The 25223-nt window shown below is 53.7% G+C and overlaps 1 protein-coding gene across 2 annotated transcripts in view; it reads left to right on the forward strand.

Moving 5' to 3' along the window:
• TOP3A (DNA topoisomerase III alpha) overlaps positions 1-23579 on the forward strand; it is a 26084-nt gene extending 2505 nt beyond the window's left edge. Inside the window, exons 3-20 of one of the 2 annotated variants that reach the window (XM_029928176.1) lie at positions 1631-1690; positions 2760-2833; positions 3658-3733; positions 5084-5192; positions 6391-6534; positions 6684-6854; positions 7122-7222; positions 8811-8885; positions 10139-10221; positions 11169-11376; positions 12799-12984; positions 13180-13309; positions 16028-16141; positions 16239-16404; positions 17364-17507; positions 19881-20003; positions 20964-21610; positions 22956-23579. In XM_029928176.1, the coding sequence (XP_029784036.1) occupies positions 1631-1690; positions 2760-2833; positions 3658-3733; positions 5084-5192; positions 6391-6534; positions 6684-6854; positions 7122-7222; positions 8811-8885; positions 10139-10221; positions 11169-11376; positions 12799-12984; positions 13180-13309; positions 16028-16141; positions 16239-16404; positions 17364-17507; positions 19881-20003; positions 20964-21610; positions 22956-23134 (2790 nt within the window). In that variant the 3' untranslated portion in view covers positions 23135-23579. The remainder of the gene's footprint in view (positions 1-1630; positions 1691-2759; positions 2834-3657; positions 3734-5083; positions 5193-6390; positions 6535-6683; positions 6855-7121; positions 7223-8810; positions 8886-10138; positions 10222-11168; positions 11377-12798; positions 12985-13179; positions 13310-16027; positions 16142-16238; positions 16405-17363; positions 17508-19880; positions 20004-20963; positions 21611-22955) is intronic. The other variant, XM_029928177.1, reaches the window with a different exon arrangement.
• Positions 23580-25223: the final 1644 nt, after the last annotated feature.

A 25223-nucleotide genomic window follows, 5' to 3' on the forward strand; every position in this document is an offset into this window, starting at 1 on the left:
AATTCTGGAGCATCCACTTCCCCTGAACACCTCACCCACACTCAGGATCACACAAAATTGCGTGCGCTCCTCACATGGGAATTATGGGGCGGCAAGTTGGAAATGTCAGAAGTCTTTCGCAGCCTCGAGGCTACCACTGGTAGAGGGGACCGCCCCCGGGAGCCCTGGTTGTGGGATCACACACCTGTTGTCAGACAAGTTATGGCCCCGGAGAGGATTAGAACGGTGGTTTTAGTCTGTGTTCCCAAGAGACGCAGGGACGATGGATGTGCACCTCAGCAGTCACCTGGGGCTGGACTGGGGAGAGGTTAGTAAGCGGACCTCAGCCTTGTAGACCAGGGTCCTTAGAAGTACTTGGGAAGGCTTCAGAGCTTTTTTTAAAACGTCGGAAACCACTTTCTCGCATAAAAAAAAAAATTGCCAGCATTGCTTCTCATGCACACACAAGACAGAAACCACTGATTAAAGCATTTATTACTAAAAGGGCTGAACTAACAATCGGAGTCTCTTTTCTTGGCAATACTGGCCACCAGCAAAATCTTAAGTATGTGATTCTAAGATAAATTTGGGGCGCCTGGGTGGCTCAGTCGGTTAAGCGTCCAACTTCCGCTCGGGTCACAATATCGTGGCTCGTGTGTTCGAGCCCTACGAGTAATTTAGCCTAGTTTTTATCTTTAGGAAATACTGTCTGTGCTGACAGCCTAGAGCCTGAAGCCTGCTTTGGATTCTGTGTCTCCCTCCCTCCCTCTCTCTCTCTCTCTCTCTCTCTCTCTCTCTCTCTCTCTCTCTGTCTCTCTGCCCCTACCCCTCTCACGCTCTGTCTCTCTCAAAAATAAATAAAGACTGAAAGAAATTTAAAAAAATAAATTTGCTCTTAAGATTTCTCCTTACGCCTCAAGGAGAATCGCATTCAGTAATCTCAGAAAAATTGTCTTCCTGAGACCGAGGAGGCATCTTCTCTACAGACACTGTTCCTTCTTGGCCCTGGAACATTTCTCTACTTCCCAGTTGGCTTTTCTATGCAGTGTTGGTGAAAAATTCACGTGTGTAACCACTTTTAATCTGCTGTGAAGGAAGATGGGGTCTGTTCCGAGAGGGTCTGGTTTATCCATGCTCGCGGCTCGGGGATTCAAGGGCTGACTGGGGCCGGTAGTGTTACTGGATTCTAGAGCCAGAGGCGCGCTGAGGAACTATATTCAAAAATAAATTGATGTTCCAAAAGGCGACTGAATTTGCCCATGCTCAGCAGTTTACAGGTGCAATTGTAAGACAAAAAGCAGTAGGGAAGTATATGGGGAAGGAGAAAATCGTCAAGAGAATTCCGTTCTAATCCTTTCCCTCTAATTTGTGACTTGACCTTGGACTCGTCCAGGCTCATCTATTAGTCGTTATATTAGCTGACCTCAGGGTTACCTTCTGGCATAAAAACTCCACGGACTGTACCCAGCATGTGCTTGTAACTGTTTTGAGGAGCCTCTTGATAAATGGCCTTAGTAATTTAGCCTCGTGTTTATCTTTAGGAAATACTGTTATTTTTCAGTCTGCCTACTTATCAAGGATCTGCTCGATCTTTAGACTGAGGAGTCATTTGTTTTCAGTGTAATTTATTTATTCTTGTTTTGTGTTGTAGAGGGAAGGATTTTCTAAATTCAACAAGATCTATGAATTTGATTATCATCTGTACGGCCAGGTAGGTGCCATTGTATTTCGGTCCTGCAGCTGAAGTGCGCTGTTAGAGCCATGGGCCCTTCTGGTGGACCTTCCTTGACTTTCTAGTTATGGCTATAAAAATAGAAGCTGTTTACTACAGGTCGTTGCCAAGCTGCTTGTCCCTTAAGAATATTTGATCAAGGGGCACCTGGGTGGCTCAGTCAATTAAACGTCCAACTTCAGCTCAGAGCCTGCAGCCTGCTTCGGATTCTGTCTCCCTCTCTCTCTGCCCCTCTCCCACCCGCACTCTGTCTCTCTCTCTCTCTCAAAAATAAACATTAAAATAAAGTTATTGGATCAAGAAGAATGGGCCTGGTTATCATAGGAGAAGTCACTATCTTTCAGGAATAATTGCTGTTAAGACCTAAAGATCCCTGGTTACAAATGAGAGGTTTATAATTTATGAGGAAGTCTCTTTTTAATTAAATATGGCGCCTTCTCTTTATAACAAGAAAAACTGATGTACGATAGTTTGAGGAACTTTTAAATCCTGTAAGAGGCATCATGATGCTAAAACTAGAATGGTCATTAGATTGACATTTGGCTTCAAAGAGATGCATTTATGTTTATTTCTTCCCAGTCAACTGGGTTTGGTTTTGTTTTTTTATAGACTTAATTTTTTTAAGCCATTTTAGGCTTTTAGAGCAAAATTGAGAGGGTGATACGGAGATTTCCTGTAGACCCCTGCCTCCACGTGCGTTCCCCCCACCATGATCAGCATCACATCACCAGAGTGACACATTCTTTACCGTCACAGTTGTTCCCACACTGACACGTCATAATCGCCCGAAGTTTCTACTTTACATCAGGGGTCTTTTTTGGTGGTGTGCACACCGTTGGACAAAGTGTAACACACACCCATCGTTACAGTGTCGTGCAGAGTACCCCTGCTGCCTTCAGTCCCCTGCGCTGCACCTCCTCGCTCCTCCTCAGCCCCCCAACCCTCGGCAACCCCTTTTTTCTCTTTAACAGAAGTTCCTCCCTTTGATTTGAATGATTGAGCAAACTACAATTGCTAAAAGACTAACTTAAGTTTTGTTACCCTTCAGAATGTTACCATGATAATGACTTCAGTTTCTGGACATTTGCTGGCTCATGATTTCCAGATGCAGTTCCGCAAATGGTCAGTACAATGCCTGGGGGACAACTTTCTGATTCTTACAGTAAGTTGTGAAATGCTGCAGGGATTCTGAGGCACATTGATCTCACTCTATAACTTCCAGTACTCAAAAGACTGTCCCTTCGGGCTGCTATGACAAAACACGATCGCCTGGGGGGGGGGGGGGGGCTAATAAACCACAGAAATGGATTTTTCCTGGTTCTGGAGGCTGGACTAGGAGATCAGGGTACACGGTGCAGGCTGCTGACCTCTCTCCGTGTCCTCACCCAGTGGAAGGAGCTAGAAGGAGCTAGAGAGCTCTATGGGTCTTCTTTTTATCAGAGCACTGATCCCATTCATGAGGTCCCCGCTCGTGACCTAACCGCCTCTCAGAGTCCCCACCTAACACCATTGCATTGGTATCAGGATTCCAGCGCGGGGATTTCCGGGGGATGAAAACCATGGAGACCACAGCAGTGACCTAAGGTTAACTGAACCATTGTGGATTTTTGCCGTATGTTTTGAATAAACAACCACTTTGAAGTGTTATTTCCCTTAGACTGGCCAGGCCTATTTCACGTGGTCTCTGTGTTACATTCAGCCTATTGCAGACGTGCCTGAGAGGGCGCCAGAGTGCCTTCTTAGCGGCTCCTCTTGCCACAGAAGCAGAAGGTGCTTTGTGCGGAGGGTCATAGCCTTGCTTTTAGTCATCTGGCATTTTCACGTGGGACTTCTTTGGTTGGGGATCCATCCATGAGCTCACTGGAGTGATTTCTTTCTCGTTAAAAGGGAAGACTTTCCATTCTGTGCTGAGGTTGGATGTTTTGTGTTTTCATTTTCTTTTCTAGGCAGAGCTGCAATCCCCTTGTCCTCTTTGAAGCAGAAATCGAAAAGTACTGCCCAGAGAATTTCGTAGACATCAAGGTAGGATCTTTTGGAAGACCTATGGCACCAGAGTTGAACTCCAGAGTGCAAAATAATTGAACTGGGACTTCTGTATTTTGAATGCATCAAAGTTTAGAGATCAGGTTTCCCACCAAACTTAGTACCATGATTTTAAAAAGTATTCCTACTCAGGGCACCTGGGTGGCTCAGTCGGTTAAGCATCTGTCTGACTCTTGATTTCAGCTCAGGTCGTGCTCTCATGGTTGGTGAGATCAACCCCCAAGTCAGGTTCTGCATGGACAGCCTGCCTGGGATTCACTTTCTCCCTATCTCTCTGTCCTCCCCCTGCCCACCCCCTCAAAATAAATAAATAAACATTTAAAAATTATTCCCACTCATTTTATAGAGACCACTTATTTTTTTATTTTTTAAAGATTTTATTATTTTTTTTTAATGTTTATTTACTTTTGAGACAGAGAGAGAGACATAGTATGAGTGGAGGCAGGGCAGAGAGAGAGGGAGACACAGAATCTGAGGCAGGCTCCAGGCTCTGAGCTGTCAGCACAGAGCCCAACACGGGGCTCAAACCCACAGACTGTGAGATCATGACCTAAGCCAAAGTTGGATGCTTAACGGACTGAGCCACCCAGGTGCCCCAAAGATTTTATTTTTAAATAATCGCTCCACCAGTGGAGAACTGACAACCCCAAGATCAAGAGTCACAAGCTTTACCGACTCAAAGTAAGCCTTTTTATAAGTAGCAGTTGTGTAAGTAAATCTCAGGAACAATATTATTAAATGATTAATCCTAAGTGAGGAGTCACTAAATTCAACTCTGAAACTAATATGTTATATATTAACTAACAAGAATTTAAGTTAAAAAAAATTTGAAACATAAAAAGTTAAAAATAAATCAATCCTAGCCGCCACCCATAATTAGCATGGAGAGGTGACAAAGTGTAAAGGGTCACGTGACTGCTGCGTTCCCAGCAGTCAGGACACCGTTAGTTCACTGCTAACCGGAAAACCTTCTTGAGGGGGAAACCCAATTAGGGCTCAGTTTCGGTTTTGACCAGGACGTGATCGGAACCACGAGAGTTCCAAGTGTACGTCGGAGCTGAGGTTTAGGTTTTGTCACAGGGTGGGTGCGTTACACCTCCATCTTCTAGAAGCTCACCTCTGGGTCCATGATTCTAAGCTGGAGGATTGTGCCGGCGGCCGCGGCCTCCTCGCAGACGGTGAGAGCGGGTTCCTCAGCTCGCTCCCTCTCACCCAGGCTGCACGTTCCGAGGGCCTCACGCACGTACGGTTCCGTCAGATGTCCTTAGCATAGACGTGTCAGGTGATGGTGACTGTGCTCTCACTGCTCTTCCTGGCTGGGAATTTCAGAAAACTCTGGAACGAGAGACCCGGCAGTGCCAGGCCCTGGTGATCTGGACCGACTGCGATAGAGAAGGGGAAAATATCGGGTTTGAGATTATCCACGTGTGCAGGGCTGGTAAGTGCCGTGGCTTCGGAGTGTCCGTGCTCTGGGACCCCAGAAGTAGGTGGCTCCCCTGTGTGGGGGGCGGAGGCCGAGTCCCTCCTCGGAGGCTCTCCCCGCTGGATGCGTCCGGTCTCCCCAGCAGTGTGTCCTGGAGCAAGTTACTGAGCCCGCGGGAGCCTCGGCCTTGTGGGAAGTCAGACCGGGCCCCCCAAGCTCCTAGGGCTGCGTGAGGACTGAAGGAGTTAGCGAGCGGCGCAGACCCCGCAGCCCGGAGCTTGTTTTGTGTCGGGTCCACGCAGATGACCAGCTGCTCGAGAGCAGGGACATCACATCTGATCTTTTTTTTTTTAATGTTTTATTTATTTTTGATACAGAGAGAGACAGAGCATGAGAGGGGGAGGGACAGAGAGAGAAGGAAACACAGAACTGGAAACAGGCTCCAGGCTCTGAGCTAGCCGTCAGCACAGAGCCCGACGCAGGGCTCGAACCCACGAACATGAGATCTGACCTGAGCCGAAGCCGGAGGCTTAACCACCTGAGCTACCCAGGCGCCCCATATCTGATCTTTTTAGAGTACAGATTGAATATTTGCAAGAGAACACCTGTGCCATACGTACAGTACAAAGAATAATTCTAGAATGTTTATCTGCCACATTCTTTGTACAACGCCTGAATGTTAATAAATCCTCACTGACATGAGGTTAAATGCCTCTAACAAGGCTAATGATTTCCAGTAACTTATCGGAAGTGATGCGTAGGCCATTCTCAGGCTTCAGAGAGTGGATGGTTTCTATTTTCCCTACATGTTTTTGTGTTGAAAGCTGTGATGACTGGGAATTTAAGCCCGTTAACTTTCCAGGACCATGTGTACGTCCTCTGTCGTTTCTGTGCCAGGGCACGACAATTCCCCGTGGGACCTTCTAACTGGCAGCATTTTTATTTTCCCGAGAAGTCGAAGAGAGCGACTAAGATTAGACTCTTGGGAGGCTCCTCGGGAGAATAGCTGAAGCCCACGCCACTCTGGTGGTTACGGGGAGGCTTCCGTCTTACGTGGCTGGCAGGCTTTTAATTTAACCTGATCAGAAAACTGGGTGCCTCCGAACATCTCGAAGTGGCTTATCTCTCATTCAAGGTGGTTTAAGCAAAGCGAGCCCTGTCTGATGGGAGGGCAGCGTGAGAGCACTCTGACCCTGGGGACTCTGTTCCACAGTGAAGCCCAGTCTGCCGGTGCTCAGAGCCCGTTTCTCCGAGATCACCCCCCGAGCCGTCCGGGCGGCCTGCGAGAACCTGACCGAGCCCGATCGGAGAGTGAGCGACGCCGTGGACGTGCGGCAGGAGCTGGACCTGCGCATCGGTGAGCCGCTGACAAGCCCCGGGGGTCTGCGTGGCGCGGTGGGGGTTGGGTTCTGAACCAAGAATGAGGTTGCGTGTAAACACGTGCAGCTGGCTTCACTCTTACGGCCCACTGCTCTCCCCGTCCTCCCCTCCATCCTCTCGTCCTAGGAGCCGCCTTCACTAGGTTCCAGACCCTGAGGCTTCAGAGGATTTTTCCCGAGGTGTTAGCAGAGCAGCTGATCAGCTACGGCAGCTGCCAGTTCCCAACCCTGGGGTTCGTGGTGGAGAGGTTCAAAGCCATTCAGGCTTTTGTGCCTGAAATTTTCCACAAAATTAAAGGTAAGGCCGGGGAAGCTGTTTACGGGGTGGAACCTAAGGGCCTGGGAAGAACCGGGAGCATGAGTGACACTAATTAAATGTGTGAGTTTTTTAGTCTTGCTCCCCTTCGTCCCACCATGCGATGCTCAGAATCCACTTAGTTTCCTGAAGGACCCATAATCCCAAAGCATTGTTTCCTGTCCCTTTGGACTTTCACTGCCGTGTACTTTCTTCTCTCCGTCCCACCATGTGGCATCTCTGAGTCCTTCCTGTTTGTCCTCCATACAGTAACTCATGACCACAGAGATGGCGTCGTAGAATTCAACTGGAAAAGGCATCGCCTCTTCAACCACACAGCCTGTCTCGTCCTCTATCAGCTGTGCATGGAGGTAAGACCGATTTGGAATTTTAGTGACCGAGGAAAACCGCTCTGGAAGGTCCCAAGTCTGTCCTTCTCTGTTAGCAGAAGAATCCTGTCCCCTTTTCCCAACGAGCTGGAGCTCTCGGCGGGCATCTCAGGACGTCACTTTTAGGGAACCTGTAAGATGAGCCCCATGAAAATGGCACTAAACGATGTGAAACCAAAGGAGCTGTAGACCTTCCAGATGAAGCCATCGCTGAGATCTCCCTGCAGTAGAATGCTGTCAGCAGAGATTGCTCAGGATCCTCCAGACCAGTCTAGAACAGCAGACTCCTAGAGCTGGAAGGGGTGTGGGCAGCGTCTGGTCCGGCTCCCTCTTCCCCTGGTTCGAGGAGATCTGGAAAGATGAAAGTCACAAACAGGCAAATTAATTTCATCCAGGGGCAAATGGCAGGAAGGACAAGGAGGGGGAAGGAACAGAGACCCTTCCGTGCGGTCACGGAAGGCCTCTCAGGGCACACCAGAGGACCACAGGCTGGTCGGTGGCTGGTCGGTGGCCCAGTTGCGACGCTCACACTGATTGTCTACTTTGTGACACTGCTGCTTTTCAGCCAGCACCTGACTGCCGGCTTCAACCGGCGGCTGCGCAGTGGTGCCTGGGCGAAGCTCCACGGTCTCTGCTCCACGGGTCCCGAGTGCTCCCGGCTGTAGCGCCTGCGCTTGGTCTCGGGGGAGGTGGGGAGCGGGTGATAACTAGTGAGCACCTGCTCCAGTGCCAGACACGCTTTATGTTCCGCTATGCTGTTTAGTCCTCATAGTGCCTGTGAGCGGCCGTCCTGCCCCCACTTTACAGATGAGGCAGGAGAAACTGGAGTAACTCGTGTGCAGACACTCTGGAGCCAGCAAGGGGCACAGCCCGGCTGGATCCCAGCATATCCGACTCCAGCTTCTGGAGACCACCCCGCATTCAGGAGTAGGCACTGTGTCCACAGCTCTGCCCTTTGACCCCGGAGGTCACAGAGCTCCCTGGCGCGTCTGTGACCCTGCACATTTCCCTGTTCAGTAAAGGAACACGCCTGTTCGCTGGGGTGTGGTGCGGGAGGACAGCAAGTCGGGCCCCTCGTAAAGAGACCCGGAGCCCGCTGTATTCGCAGAGCGATTCGGGTTTTGATACGCACATACCGTCATTAACAAATCCCTCAGGTTGAGTTCTTTGTCCATTTAAAACAGTCTCCTGAAAGCGTGAAGTTGGTCTTAAGACTGGGTTTTCCAGCTTGTAGTGTATAATTTCTCCAATTTCTAACTTGGTATTGTCCTGAATTTTTAAAATGTAGCACCATGCATGTGTAGATAGGAAACGGTGCCTAGGCAGTGCGTAGGCTGGGGTAGTTCATTGGGGCTTGTAAGGTCTCCCCTCAAAGCCTTTGTCTGAGCGGAAGCTGGTGAGGTCTCCACCATGCTGGGAGCTTCAAGCTGACCTGACTCGGGGTGCTCTTGCAACTGGGCCCAGGGCTCGTGGTGAGTGTCACCAGAGTGGTGGGCAAAGGCTGCCGCAGGAAAGCAAGAGAAGGTGCTCGAACAGGTAACTGTGGCCTCTGCTTTTTCTGTCTTTCTAGGATCCCAGGGCAACGGTGGTGGAGGTCAAGTCTAAGCCAAAGAGCAAGTGGAGGCCTCAAGCATTGGACACTGTGGTATGTTCCAGATGACTGTGTCCGGCACTCAGGAGCCCTGACTGCCTGGTGCTGGGGCCAGGTTTCTACGGCAGATGGTGGCCCGTGGCAGGAAGCATCACCCTACACCAGGCCACGCGGGAAAGCTCTTGGGAAGAACAGAAACCCCAAAACAGAGCCTGCTTGGTCTTTTCATGCTTTTTTGTTTTAAGTTAATAAATGCAACATAGCTGTTTTGTGTGGGGTTTGGTAAAAAGTAGAAGATGCCTCACCCGTCACCTTGCCCTCCTTACTTAATCTCTGATACTCTTGAGTGTCCCCGCTTCCTGTTTTTTTATACATGTAATTTTTACGTTGTTGAAATTAGAATAGCTTGTTTTTTCCACCTGAGCATTTTTTTTAGCGTTTGCTTAATCTAGGTAAACGTTTTTTTAAATCTGCATTAAGAGCCTACCTTAGAACAGGTTTCTCAAATTTTTAGACCCAGGAGGAGCCACCCTGCTGGACACGGGTTGGAGTTAACAGGTTGGAATTAAGTTAGGGGTGCCCCTTCCGGGACACCACTAATCAGGACAGTTCCGGGTACAGTTGCCGATGGGGTTCAACCTGGAGGTTGAACACACAGAATGAGCAGGCAAAGAGCTGTCTGGGGACTGGTGGGCAGTGGCCCGGCGTGTGCGCGCGTGTGCACGTGTGATCTGTAGGGGTGACGAGGGGAGACTTACGGACCGATTGGAGGGGACAGGCCTAAGTGTCTTGTTCCTCACTGGTCAGATAGGCTTTGACATGTGGCTGCCAACATTGATGGAATGTGACGTGACCGGGAGGCAGAACAGTCGATTATCGCCCAGGAGTTCTTGAAGAACGGCAGTCGTCATCCAGACGTTACTAGGGAGGGCTCCAGTGGTTTTCCCGAAGCGTGGTTCCCAGACTGCCCGTGTTAGAATCTGTGCACTGGCTTGCTGGCTGAAAAACAGCAGGCTTCGGCCTCTATCCCAGCCCTCTTCTGCCCAAATCCCTAGGGCTCCGCGCCCAGAATCTCTTCTCCTCCCAAGCGAGTCTTGCTCCTGCTCATCAGAGTCTGAGAACCACTGGGTAGGGACCTGGCCCTGCCTGGCAGCCCCGGAAAGCTTTCTTTGCTACGGTCTTTGTCCCTGTGTGTGACAGCAGCTAGAGTGACGGTGGCCAGACATTTGTGAAGACGAGCCGTGTGGCAGTGTTGTACCCTTCACTCCCACACGGCACCCTAACATGCCTGTTGGCACATTTAACAGGAGCTTGAGAAGCTGGCTTCTCGAAAGCTGAGGATAAATGCTAAGGAAACCATGAGGATTGCCGAGAAGCTCTACACGCAAGGGTAAGTGGGAATAGAATTCCCTTTGTCAGGGCGAAATGTTTTGTTTCATTTTCTTTTAAAAGTTTAGTTTTAGCTAATCTACATACCCAATGTGGGGCTCAGACTCTCAATCTGAGATCAAGAGTTATATGCTCCACCCACTGAGCCAGCCAGGCACCCCTGGGTCAAAATATTTTAGAGCTTACGGGTAAATACAAACTGTCTAAATACCACCTGAGCTCTGAAGTAGAGGAATTTTGACATTGACTTTTCCGATCAGGAAAAGAGTCCGTTGAGTGACTTCTCATCTCAGCGTTGACCTCTCAGCAGCGCCCCCGGGGCCGTGGCCGGCGGCAGACCCCACCTCTGGTAGTCGGTCGTCATCGTAAATCATCCCGCCTCAGGGGTCATGACGCCACCAGCGCCGCCCAGTGACGGTGTGGTCCGCACTGACCAGTGTGGCGGCCCCTCGCCCCAGGTGGCTATCACGCACTTGAAATTTGTGTGAATTGGGCCGTGCTGTGAGTGTAAAACGTGGACTTGTATGGGAAAAAAAGGATGTAAATGATCTCGGTAATACTGTTTAAGTGGCTGGTAAATTGTAAATTACATGAAGGGTCCACGTTCCGGTTTATTAGGCAGCATTACTCTTTCTGTACTTGAAACAAACTCATAGAGGCACGCTCCGCTGCTGCTGTCAAGGCCGTGGGGGTCCCTGGCAGAGATGGGGCCAGGCCGAGCCTCCTGTGTCCCTGCCTGTGCTGCCCCTTTTGTTTTGTGGCTCTTGGGGCATCTCAGCAAGACAGCCTGCTGTTTGTCACCCCATCAGAGGGTCCCATCTGAGAACTTGCCTTCGCTTCTAGCTCAGATGGGACACTACAGGTGCCATCAGGTGTTCTCAGTCTAATTCAGTTGTTTCTAGACCAATTCTAGCCATTTCTTTTTCGACGTGTTTGCCTTTGTTTTAGGTACATCAGCTATCCTCGAACTGAGACAAACATTTTCCCCAAAGACTTGAACCTGATGGTGCTAGTAGAGCAGCAGACCGCGGATCCTCGCTGGGGGGCCTTTGCCCAGAGCATCCTAGAGCGGGGTGGCCCCACGCCACGCAACGGGAACAAGTCCGACCAAGCTCACCCTCCCATCCACCCCACCAAATACACCAGCAGCTTGCAGGTTGGTTTCCCTGACTGCCGCCTCCTGGAAGCCCGGGAGGCAAGGGGTTCGCAGAACTTGAATTTACTCTGTGGGCTCATATTTGAGGAACTGGGTGATTTTGAAATATCTCTCCATTTTTGCAAAGAGATGTCAGTGTCTGAATTCTCCTGCTTCACTGTTCTGCTGGCGTCCATGAGTCCCCACCCCCCAGAGCGGGCTCCACTGTCCAGCCCCACTTCCTGCGCTGTCAGACCCCCTGAGTCTTTGCTGAGCGCCCCCTTAAGCAGGCTAGGCCCTTGCACGACCCCCACAGAGCCTCCCACAGAATCACATGGCCTTCTTGGCCCCTCATTAACTGGAGGAATCCGTCCCCTCCCCCATCCTCATAATTGATGTTTGTTCATTTTTGAATGAGAGTGTGTGAGCAAGGGAGGGGCAGAGAGAGGCGGGGAACAGGATTCAAGGTAGGCTCTGTGCTGACAGAGAGCCCAGTGGAGGCTCGAACTCAAACTGTGAGATCATGACCTGAGCTGAAGTCAGACACTTAACCAACTAAGCTATCCAGGTGTCCCTCAAATAACTTGAAGTGTGATATTGAATGATTTCATAGATGTAGCATAATTTTTTTGCCAAATCTCTATTTTTTTTGGTTGTTTATTTTTGAGAGAGAGAGAGAAAGAAAGTGCATGCGGCACAAGTAGGGGAGGGGCACAGAGAAAAAGAGACAGAATCTGAAGCAGGCTCCAGGTTTCCAGCTGTTAGTGCAGAGCCCAACATGGCACTTGAACCCACGAACCACAGGGTCATGACCTGAGCCAAAGTCGGATGGCCAACCAACTGAACCACGCAGGCGCCCCTGCAAAATCTGTCTATTAAGGTTAGGGTGCTTTCAACTTTTTGAGACACAGTAACAGTTAACATTTGTGTAAATATCTGTGTGGACTTCTCATTTCCGTTGGGTATATTCTTAGAAGGAGAATTCCTGGCTGTGAGTATGAGTGTCTTACAGGCTTTGACAGACTGAGCCTCACTCAGCCCTTGATTGCTTTGTTGGCAGAAAGTCACATGACCCTGTGACATGCCGGTCTGGGGCTGCTGGCTGTCACCTTACGGTGTCTTATACATGAGATCCCTTGTTAACTTACCGTGCCTTTACCTTCTTTCCTCCCTCGGTGGGGTTTATGTCAAAAGAAGCACTTCTCAGTCTGGAGGGTAGGATGCCTTCCTTGCTTATCTTGATTAGGTAGGATGAGGGTTGTGCCCAGGCCCACAGCACAGAACAGGCTGCCTGGTGCTCCGTGCTGCTGCAGGGGCTGCGGGAGCTGTGTGCCCTGTTCCGTGCCGAACTTTAGGCCTCGGCCCGGTCAGACTACCAGTGACGCTGCGATCCTTGAGAGGCTACCCTCTGGAGGGAGTCTCAGACTCTTCTTCTCTTCTTAGGGAGATGAGCAGCGATTGTACGAGTTCATTGTTCGCCATTTCCTGGCTTGCTGCTCCCAGGATGCTCAGGGGCAGGAGACTACTGTGGAGATCGACATTGCTCAGGAACGTTTCGTGGCCCACGGCCTCATGATTTTGGCCCGAAACTATCTGGATGTGTACCCATATGACCATTGGAGTGACAAGGTACTAAAGCACAGGCCCAGTCAGAGGCCAGAGTCCACGTCTCACCCCGTGGGCCTCGGGGAGAGGACAAGACGGCCGTGTTCCCAACCCCAGTGCCGTCCTGTGGAGCAGGGCCATGTTCTTTGAAATGGAAGTTGTCTCTTGCTCAATTGGCAGTCAGAATGATCTGACTGATGCTTCTGCTGCTCTCTGTAGACCCTCCCCGTCTACGAGAGAGGCTCCCGCTTTCAGCCCAGCACTGTGGAGATGGTGGACGGGGAGACCAGTCCACCCCAGCTGCTCACCGAAGCCGACCTCATCGCCCTCATGGAGAAGCATGGCATCGGTCAGTAGCTTTGCTGTCCTGGTCACTGGCGGCTCTTGCGCGCTCTGTACAGGCCAGACCCTGTGTCTCTCCTGGTCTCTCCTTACGGGCCAGGCCCCGAGTCTCTCGGTCTCTCCGTACAGGCCAGACCCTGTGTCTCTTTGGTCTTCACCATAGTTCTAATTTGGCTATAATATTCTCAACCCCCTTTGTAGCCGAAGTAAGGCTTAGAAAAGTTAAGAACCTTGGTCTGAGTAAGTCGGTACCTGATGCTCTTAACCACTGCCCTACAGCAGCCGAATAAGGACATTGATGTGTCCCAGGGCTCAGGGGTGTGCACTGGGAGCTCCCTGGCCAGTTCCTATCTGTGGACTCAGGATATTTGGCCCACACAGGGATTTGCTTTTGTTTTAAATAAGGTACCAACATACAGGGCTTGAGAGATTCCACAGAAAAAATCCATGTCTTCACGAGGTATCAGGAGATCTGGCAGCCTGTGCCTTTGCTCCCATGAGGAAATGGTTGGTTGAATTGAGGTGGTGGCTGTCCCTTCCCCAGTGCTCACACTTGGCTCTGCTCCCCGCTCGTGACCTGCCAGGTCCCCGCGGAACCTAGCCACAGGTGGCCGTGCTCTCAGTGGTCTTTAAAGCATCCCTCGTAATAGTTTGGGAACTGAAAATTAGGTTAAAAAGAAACTGGGCCAGAATTGGCTTTCCCAGTAAGTCCCGGGCCTGAGGTGTACAGGTGGGTCCCTGGGACAGATCTGCCGCACCCTCGTCAGTTTTCCTCACAGCTCTGGATGGTCTTTGGCAAACCTAGTTCAGAGGGGCAGCAGCACGACGAGAGGGAAGTGGGTGGAAGGGGATGTGGGGATCCCTGGGCCTGTTCCTGGGGCGCAGCCGCCTCACTACACGGTGAGCTTGGTGTTCTGGGACTCGGAGGAGTGTCCTCTGGCCGTCGCTGTTCTATCCAGAGCCCACAGGGGGGGCTAAACTTAGACTTAGTTCCCCCATCAGGGAGGCTCCCACGGCTAGACGTAGGTCCAGACCCTGGAGACTCAGGCAGGAATAAGGCCTGGTCGTTCCATTCCCCTAAGGGCTCATCTAGCAGGAGAAAGAAATCAAAGCAGCACTGAAGTCCAGCCCGATGGGCTCTGGCAGGGAGTGGGCAGGGGCCTTAAACCTCATAAGAAGAGTTCCTGGCGAGCGAAGGCAAGCCCGGCACAGGTGGAGTCTGCGGGAGGACCGAGGCTCCGGGAAGCACACGGCGCGGTAGCCGGGGGCCGAGGGCCTGCGGGGAAGGGGGGCTGGGAAGGTGCTTAGACCCTGATCGCTGGCCCGGCATGCCCGCCTGACGGACTTGGGCGTTGGCCTCTGGCTAGCAGAGGGCCGTTTAAGATTTCTGAGGAGAAGAGCAAAGATTTATTTTTTATTTTTACTTATTTTGAGAGAGAGTGCAAGAGGAGCAGAGAGAGAAGGAGGGAGAGAATCTCAAGCAGGCTCCACACTGTCAGTGGAGAGCCCGACACTGGGCTCGATCTCACAAACTGTGAGATCACGACCTGAGTGTTGAACCAACCGAGCCACCCAGGTGATCAAGAGAACTGCGTTTTTAAAAATTGTTACCAGCTTTATCGAGACAGAATTCATGTACCACACACTGGACTGATGTGAGACGTACAAATCAGTGTTCAGTGTATTCACAAGAGTGTGCAGCCCTCCCCACAATTAAACTGAGAACGCTCTCAGTGCCTCAGAAAGAAAGCGGGTACCCAGTAGCGGTCACACCACGTCCCCTTCCCTCCGGTGCCTCCAGCCCTGGGCAAGCGCTTGTCTGTCTGACTCGAGAGACGTGCCTGGTTTACACACCTTGTGTACGTAGAATGTACGGCACGTGGCCTTTTGTGACTGGCCTCTTAGCGTGTTCTCGGGGTCCATCCGCGTTGTGACACGGATCGGTGCTTCTTTCCTGCTCCTTGGCTGGCACTGTCCCGTTGTGCAGGTTCACCGCGGTTTATCCATTCCTCACTCGATGGGCTTTTGGGTCGTTCCTGTTTATCGCAGTGCACACTCGTGTACAGGTTTGTGTGTGGACGTGTTTTGGGTTCGCGGGTAGATCCTATCAGTAGAATTGTTGGTTCCTATGGTAACTGTGTTTACGTTTGAGGAAGTTCTGGACCCTTAGAATTGTTGGTTCCTATGGTAACTGTGTTTACGTTTGAGAAGTTCTGGACTGTTTGCCATGGTGGCTGTACCGGTTTACACTCTTGGAGCAACGCTAGAGGCTAGAGGTTCTCTGCGCCCTCGCCAACATTTGTGGTTATCAGTGCTTGTTGGTTATACCCATCCACGTGGGCGTGCAGTGGTCCCTCTGTGGGTTTGGTCTGCATTTCGCTGATGACAGCTGCGTTTGCAGAGATCCCTTTGACCACAGCACACAGAGGGGTGGGTGGAGGAGGCAGCCTGGAATGTGCAGACCAAGCCCGTTGTAGTGACGCGGATAACGTGCTGGGGGCTCCAGCCGTGGCTCCGCCGCATGGAGCAGAGGAGAAACACGCGAGTTTCGAAGCTGGCATCCACAGCTTAAGTGAGGACGTGGATGTGAGGGCGAAGTGTGGTTTCTGCGAGGGCCAGATGCGAAGGGAGGGGTCTTACTGAGAGTAAGTCCGGGCAGAGGAAGGTGCCTGCGGGACACCGGGGGAGCGCCTGCATTACCCGAGTAACCAGGACTGGCTTTCAGGGACTGATGCCACTCACGCGGAGCACATCGAGACAATCAAAGCCCGGATGTACGTCGGGCTCACCCCGGACAAGCGGTTTCTCCCCGGGCATCTGGGCATGGGGCTGGTGGAAGGTGAGGAGGAGCTCGAGGGGGGCATCGGCAGAGCCGTGTAGCTAAAGTCCCCGAGGGTGTCGCCCGGACCCACACAGAGCACCTCTTTCCCTGCCAGGCTATGACTCCATGGGCTATGAGATGTCCAAGCCCAACCTACGGGCTGAGCTGGAAGCTGATCTGAAGCTGATCTGTGAGGGGAAGAAGGACAAGTTGGCGGTTCTGACACAGCAAGTCCAGAAGTACAAGCAGGTTTTCATCGAAGCAGTCGCCAAAGCTAAGAAGTGAGTCCGGGTCCTCCTTACTGCACACATGGTCATGTAGCTCTGCCTCCCGGGCCGTGACCTCTCCCTGGGCAGCGGGGGCGGGTGGGGGGTGACGTGCCAGAATCCAGGCAGTGTGCCTCCCTGTGCCTCTTGGCATGTGTGCAGTGGGTTGTTAGGTGTCCTTGGGCCAGTCCATCCCAGCCGGTGGCGTGCCTGGGAGGGCTGTCCACACGCAGCTCCTTCCCCTTCAGGTTTCCCTCCTGAGTCTTCCCCTTCTCGTAGAGCTTGTCAGCGTAGAGATAGCAATCAGCAAGATCCGGTCCAGTCATTCAGGGCTGCTGGCTCTAGAGACGCCATCCTCTTGATTTTAGTTGTCCTGAGTTCACAGGCAGCACAGCCGTGTGGCAGTAAACCTAGTCTTGGTGTGTGACACGTCTGTTCTGCGGAGTACTGGAGGTGGCCACTAGCAGCAGCATGCATGCATGTTGTTAGAGACAAACGCGCTTTCTGCCCTGTGCCAGGTTGGAAAAGAAGCGGATGGGCCAGGGTGCCCGGCAGGCTCGGTCGGCAGACCGTGTGACCCTTGATCTCAGGGTCAAATTTGAGCCCCATGTTATGCGTAGAGATTACTTAAACTTAGAATCTTAAAAAAAAAAAGAGAGAGAGAGAGAGAGAGAGAGAGAAACAGATGAGCTAGCTCAAATGTAAACCCAGACAGACAGACAGACACTTGAGTGCATGCAAGGACCCTGCGCGGTTTCGTTTGCTGTGGGGCTGCTGACGGGGCGGAAGTACCTGCCTGTAGCCGGTCACTCCCGGGGGCTCCCAGGGACCAGAGAGGAGCCGGGGCCACTCGGCCAACGCACTCTGCCCGCCTCCGCTCTCTGCACCAGGCCTGTGGCCAGCAGCCCGCTGGCTCCCCGGCCACACTCGCGTTGTGCGCACATAAGATCATAAATGTTGTGCTCTCTCTTCAGATTGGACGAGGCCCTATCCCAGTACTTTGGGGAAGGGGCAGAGGTGGCCCAGCAAGAAGCCATCTACCCAGCCGTGCCAGAGCCCATCAAGAAGTGCCCGCAGTGCAACAAGGACATGGTCCTCAAGACCAAGAAGAGCGGCGGGTCAGTGCTCACCCAGCACTCGCCGCGTTGGCCGACAGCCCCTGCAGGGCCCTGTCGTCTTGTTTCTGTGTCATTATTTATTTATTTAATTTTTTTAATGTTTATTTATTTGTGAGAGAGACAGAGCAGGAGCAGGAGCAGGAGCAACAGAGGGGCAGAGAGAGAGGGAGACACAGAATTCAAAGCAGGCTCCAGGCTCTGAGCTGTCAGCGTAGAGCCTGACGCAGGGCTTGAACCCACAAGCAGTGAGATAATGACCCGAGCCCAAGTTGGCCTCTTAACTGACTGCCCACCCAGGTGCCCGTCTGTGTCATTATTCAAAGGCAGGCCTGCTGCCGCCGGCCCCTGCACTGGGGATTGGAGGTAGAATGGTGACGGGGACCTGGCCCTGGGGACATGACAAGCTCTGGGATTCAGAGGAGGTGGAGGACGAGGTGAGTTTATGGCCCTTGTGGATCAGACGCCAGCCACCTACCGCGGGAGGATGGTGGAGAAGCAGGAGCTGAGGACCCTCTTGGGTCTGAGTTTGAACCCCACTTCTGCTGCACACAAGTTCTGTGCCCCAGAGCAGGCTGCTTAACTTCTGAGCCCCAATTTCTCATAAACCTGGGGCAGCAGTGTCTGCTCTGGGAAGGGTGAGGATTCGGCGTAATGGGTCAGAAGCCTGGCAGCGCAGGGCCTGACATGTCAGAGATACTCCCCAGCTCTGCTTTTCTTCTTCCGGTTTTGGCTCTGATTTGGACCTGACGTGCCACATCCCTTCTGATTCTTCGTGCAGCAGCGCATGGCGGCAGTTTATCACGAGGCTCTCCAAGCCAGCCCCTGGCCGCTGGCGGCGTTCACGGCAGGAGTGAGGAACGGAGATGGCAGCTGTCATTTATGCACACCGTCCCTGTGGTGGGCATGGTGCACGGTCCTCGCCACACATTCTGGATTCTAACCACACAGCATGGCGGTGTTTTTAGCCCAGTTTCGTACAGGGTGAAGGCTGAGGCTTAGCAGGCTGAGGCGGCTTGTCCACAGCAGGTGGCCCTGAGGAGCAGGAAAGGCAGAATTTGATCCCAGGTCTTCACGGCCCTTCATTCCTTCGTACCCCTAGCCCCCACCTTGGGCTGTAGCCTTGTGCCGCCTCTCTGTGCTGCCACGTGAGCTGGTGGGCAAAGAGAAGGCCAGGCCGGCTCTCAGAAACCAGAGGTTGGTGGGCCCAGCCTGGCAGTGGGCAGCAGATGCACAGGCTGGTGCTGGTACATGTGGTGTGAACTGCCGCATATGAGTGCTTACTAGGTGCTGTGCCATTAACTCCTAAGTTCTCCAAGCGCTTGAGTCACCCAGGGAGGTCCAGGGATTGTCTTGTGGAATTTCCACTCCAGGGCTCTCTATTTCCATTTTTCAGTTTGTGGATTTGCTGCTTGAATAATTGGGGTTTGGGGGTTGGTTGGTTTCCCCCTGGTCTGGTCGTACCCAGGCATGCTCAATGGACATCGAAAATTGTGTCCACGTTAGCTAGTCCCACCCTAAAGTTTCATGGCTGGAAGCCGTAAGGAATTGGCCGAGTGGGCCTGGCTGGCTCGGTCAGAAGAGTACACAAATCTTGATCTTCGGGTTGTTAGTTTGAACCTGACGTTAGGTGTAGAGATGACTGAAATAACTAAAAACTTGGGAACGACGTGGTACGGGTATCATGAGTAGGAGCTTTGATCAGACAGGGTTCTGTTCCCAGCTCCCCTACGCACTGCGTGTGCGTCCCTGGGCAGGTGTCCAGACTGTTCCCCGCCTTGCCTTGCCCCGCTGTAAACTGAGTGTTAACGGCCCCCATCAGAGCCTTTGGTGGAGCGGTCGGGGAAGGTCTGAGCGCACACAGCGCGGCATCTGAGCAGAGCCCGCAGGTGTTGGCCTTGCCGTGGCCGGGGCTGGTCAGTGAGTTGTGTTTTTGTTTTAGTTTTAATTTTATTTATTTATTTTGAGAGAGAGTGAGCGAGTGTGTGCACAAAAGCATGGGGGTGGGGGGAGAGAATCCCAAGCAGGCTCTGTGCTGACTGTCCAGAGCCTAACTCGGGGCTTCACCTCATGAACTGTGAGATCAAGACCTGAGCCGAAACCAAGTTGGAAGCTTAACCGACTGAGCCACCACTGTTTCTAAGTAGAAAGCAGAGTCAGCAGCAGCGGTTTCTTTTTTTTTTTTCAGGAAGATGGGAAATGCAGGCTAGTTTTTCTCATTCAGTACCAATGACTGCATAGCCATTTCCGTGTCCTCAGAAAAATGAATGTCTCCTTTAATAAACTGAAGTCTCCCTGCCAGATGGGCGACAGGCCAGGAATGTTTATCCTTGCGGCCTGGTGGCTCCTGCCTGACCCTGCTCCCTCTGCCCCCAGGTTCTACCTCAGCTGCACGGGTTTCCCAGAATGCCGATCGGCCATGTGGTTCCCCGACTCTGTGCTGGAGGCCAGCAGGGACGGGACTGTGTGTCCAGTTTGTCAGCCGCACCCTGTGTACAGGTGAGCTGGGCCCCTGAGGCAGCGGCAGGAAGGCCACAGGTGGGACGGAGTCTCCAGTGACTTTCATTCCTAGGCCCCTGCGTGGCCGGGGGCGTTCGACGCGCTCAGCAGCAGCTGGGTTGGCGTCCCAAATCGGTCTGTGTCCCATCCTGGCCTTGGTCGGGGGCAGGCCGGGAGGAGCCGTCTGTGCCTCTGAAGAACCACGAAGGCACCTTCCCTGCGCTTTCCAGCCGGATTGCTGCCAAGGAGCGCGTAGGGAAGAGAATATTTGAGTGTCGGCCATGGCTTCCAAGCTGCTCCCGAAGGCCCAGAGCCCTCGCGTGGAACTGCTCCTCAGGCCTTTTGGTCGTAGGACCCCTTACACAGTTAAAAATCATTGAGGAGCCCAAAGAGCTTTCGTTGTGGGTTAAGCTCATCAGGATTTACTGTGTAAATTAAAGTGGAGACATTTAAAAACCTATGTATTAGGTTTCCAATGCGTACACTCCATACTAATATAAATGGCATGCTTTTACCTATTTCCAAAGCAGACCAAAACAAACAAACAAACAAACCAGTGCGTTGTTTTCCATTTCCTAAGTCTAAGGTCTGGCTTGATAGGGGACTGTTGGGCTCTGCCTCCGCTCCCAGGCAGCGTGCTGGCCCGAGGCCTGGGCTGTCGCCTCTAGCGGAGTCACACACATCAGCCTTGTAACAAAATACCTTGAAAGGTCCTAGGAGCCTCCGGGGGCCTGAGAACCGCTGGTGTTACAGGAAGTGACCCTTTCAGAGACTTTTGTATTTTGGTGATTAACTGGAGTCTTAGATTTCCTTTCCCCTCGAGACAGCTGGAGGGGCTAGCGGTTGGCAGGTGCCTGGCGTGGGCTCCTGGGGCGTGGGGGTGGGGGGCCACAGCGCTTTTCAGGCTGGAAGACTTGAAGCTGGTAGTTGATGCGTTTTTCTCCTCTTTTGGCCTCACAGGTTGAAGTTAAAGTTTAAACGTGGCAGCCTTCCCCCAACCATGCCTCTGGAGTTCGTGGGCTGCATCGGAGGATGTGATGAGACCCTGATGGAGCTCCTGGACCTAAGATTCTCGCGGGGCAACCCCAGAGCCTCCCAGCCGGCCAGCCAGCCCTCTACCTACCTGCAGGCAAGCCAGTCCCTGAACAGAATCGGCAGTGCCCCCCGGGCCCTGCCACCACCCACTGCTGCCACTGGTGGAAGTGACTCTGTGACCTGCAACTGTGGCCAGGAGGCGGTGCTGCTCACCGTCCGCAAAGAGGGTCCCAACCAGGGCCGGCAATTTTATAAGTGCAACAGCGGCGGCTGCAACTTCTTCCTGTGGGCCGGCAGCAGCCCCGCGGGCGCAGGGGGACCCCCTGCCTCGGCACCAGGACCCGGGGGCAGCTCTCCAGGACACCCGCCCGGCCCGGGGGACCGCCGAGGTGGGCTGGGCAGACCTGGTGATGACAGCGGCGGGGGCACGTCCTGCCTGTGCAGCCAGCCCACCGTCACGCGGACCGTGCAGAAGGACGGGCCCAACAAGGGCCGCCAGTTCCACACGTGCGCCAAGCCGAGAGAGCAGCAGTGCGGCTTCTTCCAGTGGGCGGACGAGAACGTGGCCCCAGGTGAGGCGGGGCGCGCAGCGGGGACGCGGCCCCCGAGCCGGGCCAGGGCTCTACTGAGGTTTGCATTCGAACGGTGGTCTCCACCCCCAGGACAGGGCAGCGGGGCTGCAGTGGGGCCGGCAGGGGCGCGCCGTCTCCATGCCAAATTCAAGGCCGGCTGCAGCTAACAGCCGCCCGCCGAGCACCTGGTACTGCGCTAGATACACTGCAGCTTCCGCCCCCATCAGCTCGGCTGTTGCTCTAATGCTCAGGGTTGTACACACGAGGCAGCCGAGTCCCAGCACGCGGACGACCTCCGCTTGGGGCCGCACAGCCGCTCAGCTCTGCGCTCCTCTAGCCCCGGCAGGCTCCGTGTCTTCAGGTCCTTGTCGTCAGCTGCATTTCTCCAGCTGCGGAGCCTGGCCCAGGGGGTGTCTAGGAACTGCTCGGGTACACGCGTGGGCCCGGTAACTGGGTCTGGTGAGACTCCCAAGGAACAAGGCAGATCACGCCCCCCGGGGGCACCTGGAAGAGGGCCTGCCCACCCCAGTGCGAGGCAGAAGCTTAGCTGGGGCCCGAGAATAGCCGGAGGCCTGTTGTTGGACAGAACTCTTCCCAAAGCCTAGTTGTGGAACCGTGAACACAGGGCCCGGCCTCAGCCTCCGTTTCCTCAGTAAGATGGGCACTTGCCTACCTTTCTTAGGCTGCCTGGCTCATAAAAGAGTGTCATTGGGCTTAGACTGTGATTCTGCCACACGCCAGTTCTGCTCGCACAGGAAGAGCCAGGGAGGCTCGGGAAGGTGCAGGGCAGAGGGTGCCAGAGCGGGCAGGAGGCAGCCACTGCCGTGACAGACTCAGTCAGGTTTGAAGTGGGTGAGAGGTGGTCCCGGAAGTGGTGTCTGACGTCCCGGCCAGCTGATCCCTCGTCCTGGGTGACATAGGCCATTCCAAACCAAGAGGCCCTGGAAGGATCCAGAACTCCATTTCCTTGCACGGACAGTGGGGAGCAGGTTGTTGGTCATAGGCCTGCTGGGTTTGGCTGCTTCTCCATGTGGCCTCAGGCCAGTTGGCAGGATGTCACCTCTGTAAAGAAGACAAACATGAAGTGACAATAGCGCCCTTCTTATCAGGATAGTGATGGTGGGCCAAGGCCTTGAAGGGCACAGTGTCCTTTAGGGAGTGGTGTTGGGGCAATGGAAGGTGGGGACGCGCTGTGTGTGGCGAGGAGAGAAGGGGGCCTGGCCTGCAAGCAGATGTGACTGTACCTAGGCTGGAGGGACACCCCCTGATCAGGGCTGGGACCTGTATTTCTGGCCGTTTCTGTGTGTCTGTTCCGAACTCAGCCTTCCCCTGGCTCTTCCCACAGGGAGTTTTGGAGCCCAGACCTGGCCCAGAGGCAGAGGCCGAGCCCCGGGGCCAGAGGCCAGAAGCAAAAGAGCCCGGGCCACTTCCACAGACACGGGGTCCACAGCCAAGAAACCCCGGAAATGCAGCGTTTGCCACCAGCCTGGACACACCCGTCCCTTCTGTCCTCAGAACACGTGAGGCAGGGGAGGGGAGAGAGGGCCACGTCCTCACCCCTGCCCCTTTTGTCTCAGGAATAAGCTGTTTGCACTAGGACCAGGCTGCCCTTCGCAGCCCTGGAGGCTCTGAGGGAAGTGGCAGCGTCTGGAGTCTCCCTACGTGTCGTGCTCGGGAGTCAGGATCCGACCGCTCTGGAGAGAGGCCTGCCTCTGGTGGACTGCGGCCCTCCGCCTGGGCTGCTGGCGCTGCCGAGCATTTTCCGGTGGCGTTGGTGCGTCCGCACTGTGGCTCGTGCCCTCTGGAAAGTCCCCTCGAGGGACCGGCACTCCCAGCACAGGCTCCAGGCAGCCTGGAAGGGGCTTCGCCCACAGACATTCGAAGGGAGTGGAAGTGGCTCTTGTTCTCAAATTGTGTCGGCCAGGACGCCCCACAGCCGTGTGCCTTAATAAAGACTTGCGCCCTCTGCTCTGGTGGGTGTGGTGCAGCGTCCGGTGGACGGCGGCGGAAGCGACAGACAGACGCCAGCCAGGGCTCAGGGACTCTCGCCACTCTCTGCCCCTTGCGCCTCCCCTCCCAGCTCCAGCCCTTCCCTGTCCACACGGCAGGCAGCGAACCCTGCTGCTCCCAGCCCCACAAGCAGCTTGCCCCGCAGAGCAGAGAGATGATAGAAGATTCCAGATGCTTCCACACTTTGCAGAGGTGGCCATGTCCCTGGTCCATCTTTACAAAACCCTCTGAATGACACATACCATATGGTTTTCTTCCACTGGTTAGAAACTAAGCAGAAATGGGGTGTGGGTTTCCCAGAGTTGCATTGCTAGTGGGTGATGAAGTGAACTGTCCTTGGGTCTTGGGCTCCTGGCCCTGCACCTCCAGTTAGACCCACAGCTCTGTTCCCGGTCTTCGTGGGGGGGCGGGGGAGCGCAGCAGACGGCCCAGAGCTGCTCTTGGAGCATCTGAACCGTGGGGTGGGTCACGGCCCTGCTCTTGTGGTTTATTCCCCTCCCCCCAGCCCACGGCAGCGCCAGTCTCCTTCCTGTCTGCGTGGTTTTACCTATGCTGAACACGTCTCATAAATGGGACCACGGAGCCCGTGACGCAGTCCAGCTGCTTTTGGCTTAGCGTGTGGTCTGCCAGGGTCATCCACAAGCGTGTGTCGGTACTCACCGTGACTGAGTGACATTCGGTTACACCGATGAACCACACAGTGTCCGTCCGGTGTGTTTCCACATTTTGGCTATTGTGACTAGCACTGCTGTACGCTGCGGTAAAAGGTGTGCACGTCCAGGACGCCTGGGTGGCTCAGTTAGTTAAGCATCAACTCCTGATCTCAGGTCAGGTCAGGTCACACGCTGGGCAAGAAGCCTATCTAAAAAAAATGTGACCACCTGTTTTCAATTCTTCGGGGTGCACACCTGGGACTAGACCTCCGCACGGTCGTCCACAGCCGCTGCCCCCTCCGCCCCCCGCCCCGTCCCGTTGACATTCCACCGACAACGCTGGGGGTTCTCCGCATTCTCGACAACACGTATTTTCCTCCTCTTGATGATTATTTCATTACCCATCCTAGTGGGTGTGAAGCGTTACGGTGATTTTGACGTGCGCTTTCCGAACAACCTTTGGCGTTGAGCATCTTTTCATATGCTTACTGGCCACTGGTGTATCTTTGGAGAAATGTCTGTTCAAGTCTTTGGCCCATTTTTCACTTCGGTTGTCTTGTTGAGTTTTAAGAGTTCCTTATAGACTAGATTTTACACGTGTATCTACGGATTTTAACGTTTCCACAAGTAACTCCGGTGTGTGCCAAGACCAAACGAGACTGGATCTGACAACCCAGCTCAGACCTGGCTCGGGTCCCGACTCCCCTAGCCTGCGGTGCTCCCCTGGGCTTGTGCCCTAACTGCTGGCCTGAGCAGCCTCGTCTGTAACGGTGACAGTATTCGCCTGGGGGCTCTTTGGTGAAGGTCACAGCCAGGCCCGACGACAGTGAGAACGGCGCAAACAGAACCTGTGGGGGGCGGGGGGAGCCAGGTCTCCTGATGGCCTGCTCAGGCCACGAGAAATTGATCTGTCCCCCTCTGGTGGTGACTGGAAAGGTTTGGACCCCTGT

The sequence above is a fragment of the Suricata suricatta genome, chromosome 17, assembly GCF_006229205.1.
Source record: "Suricata suricatta isolate VVHF042 chromosome 17, meerkat_22Aug2017_6uvM2_HiC, whole genome shotgun sequence".
NCBI lineage: Eukaryota > Metazoa > Chordata > Mammalia > Carnivora > Herpestidae > Suricata > Suricata suricatta.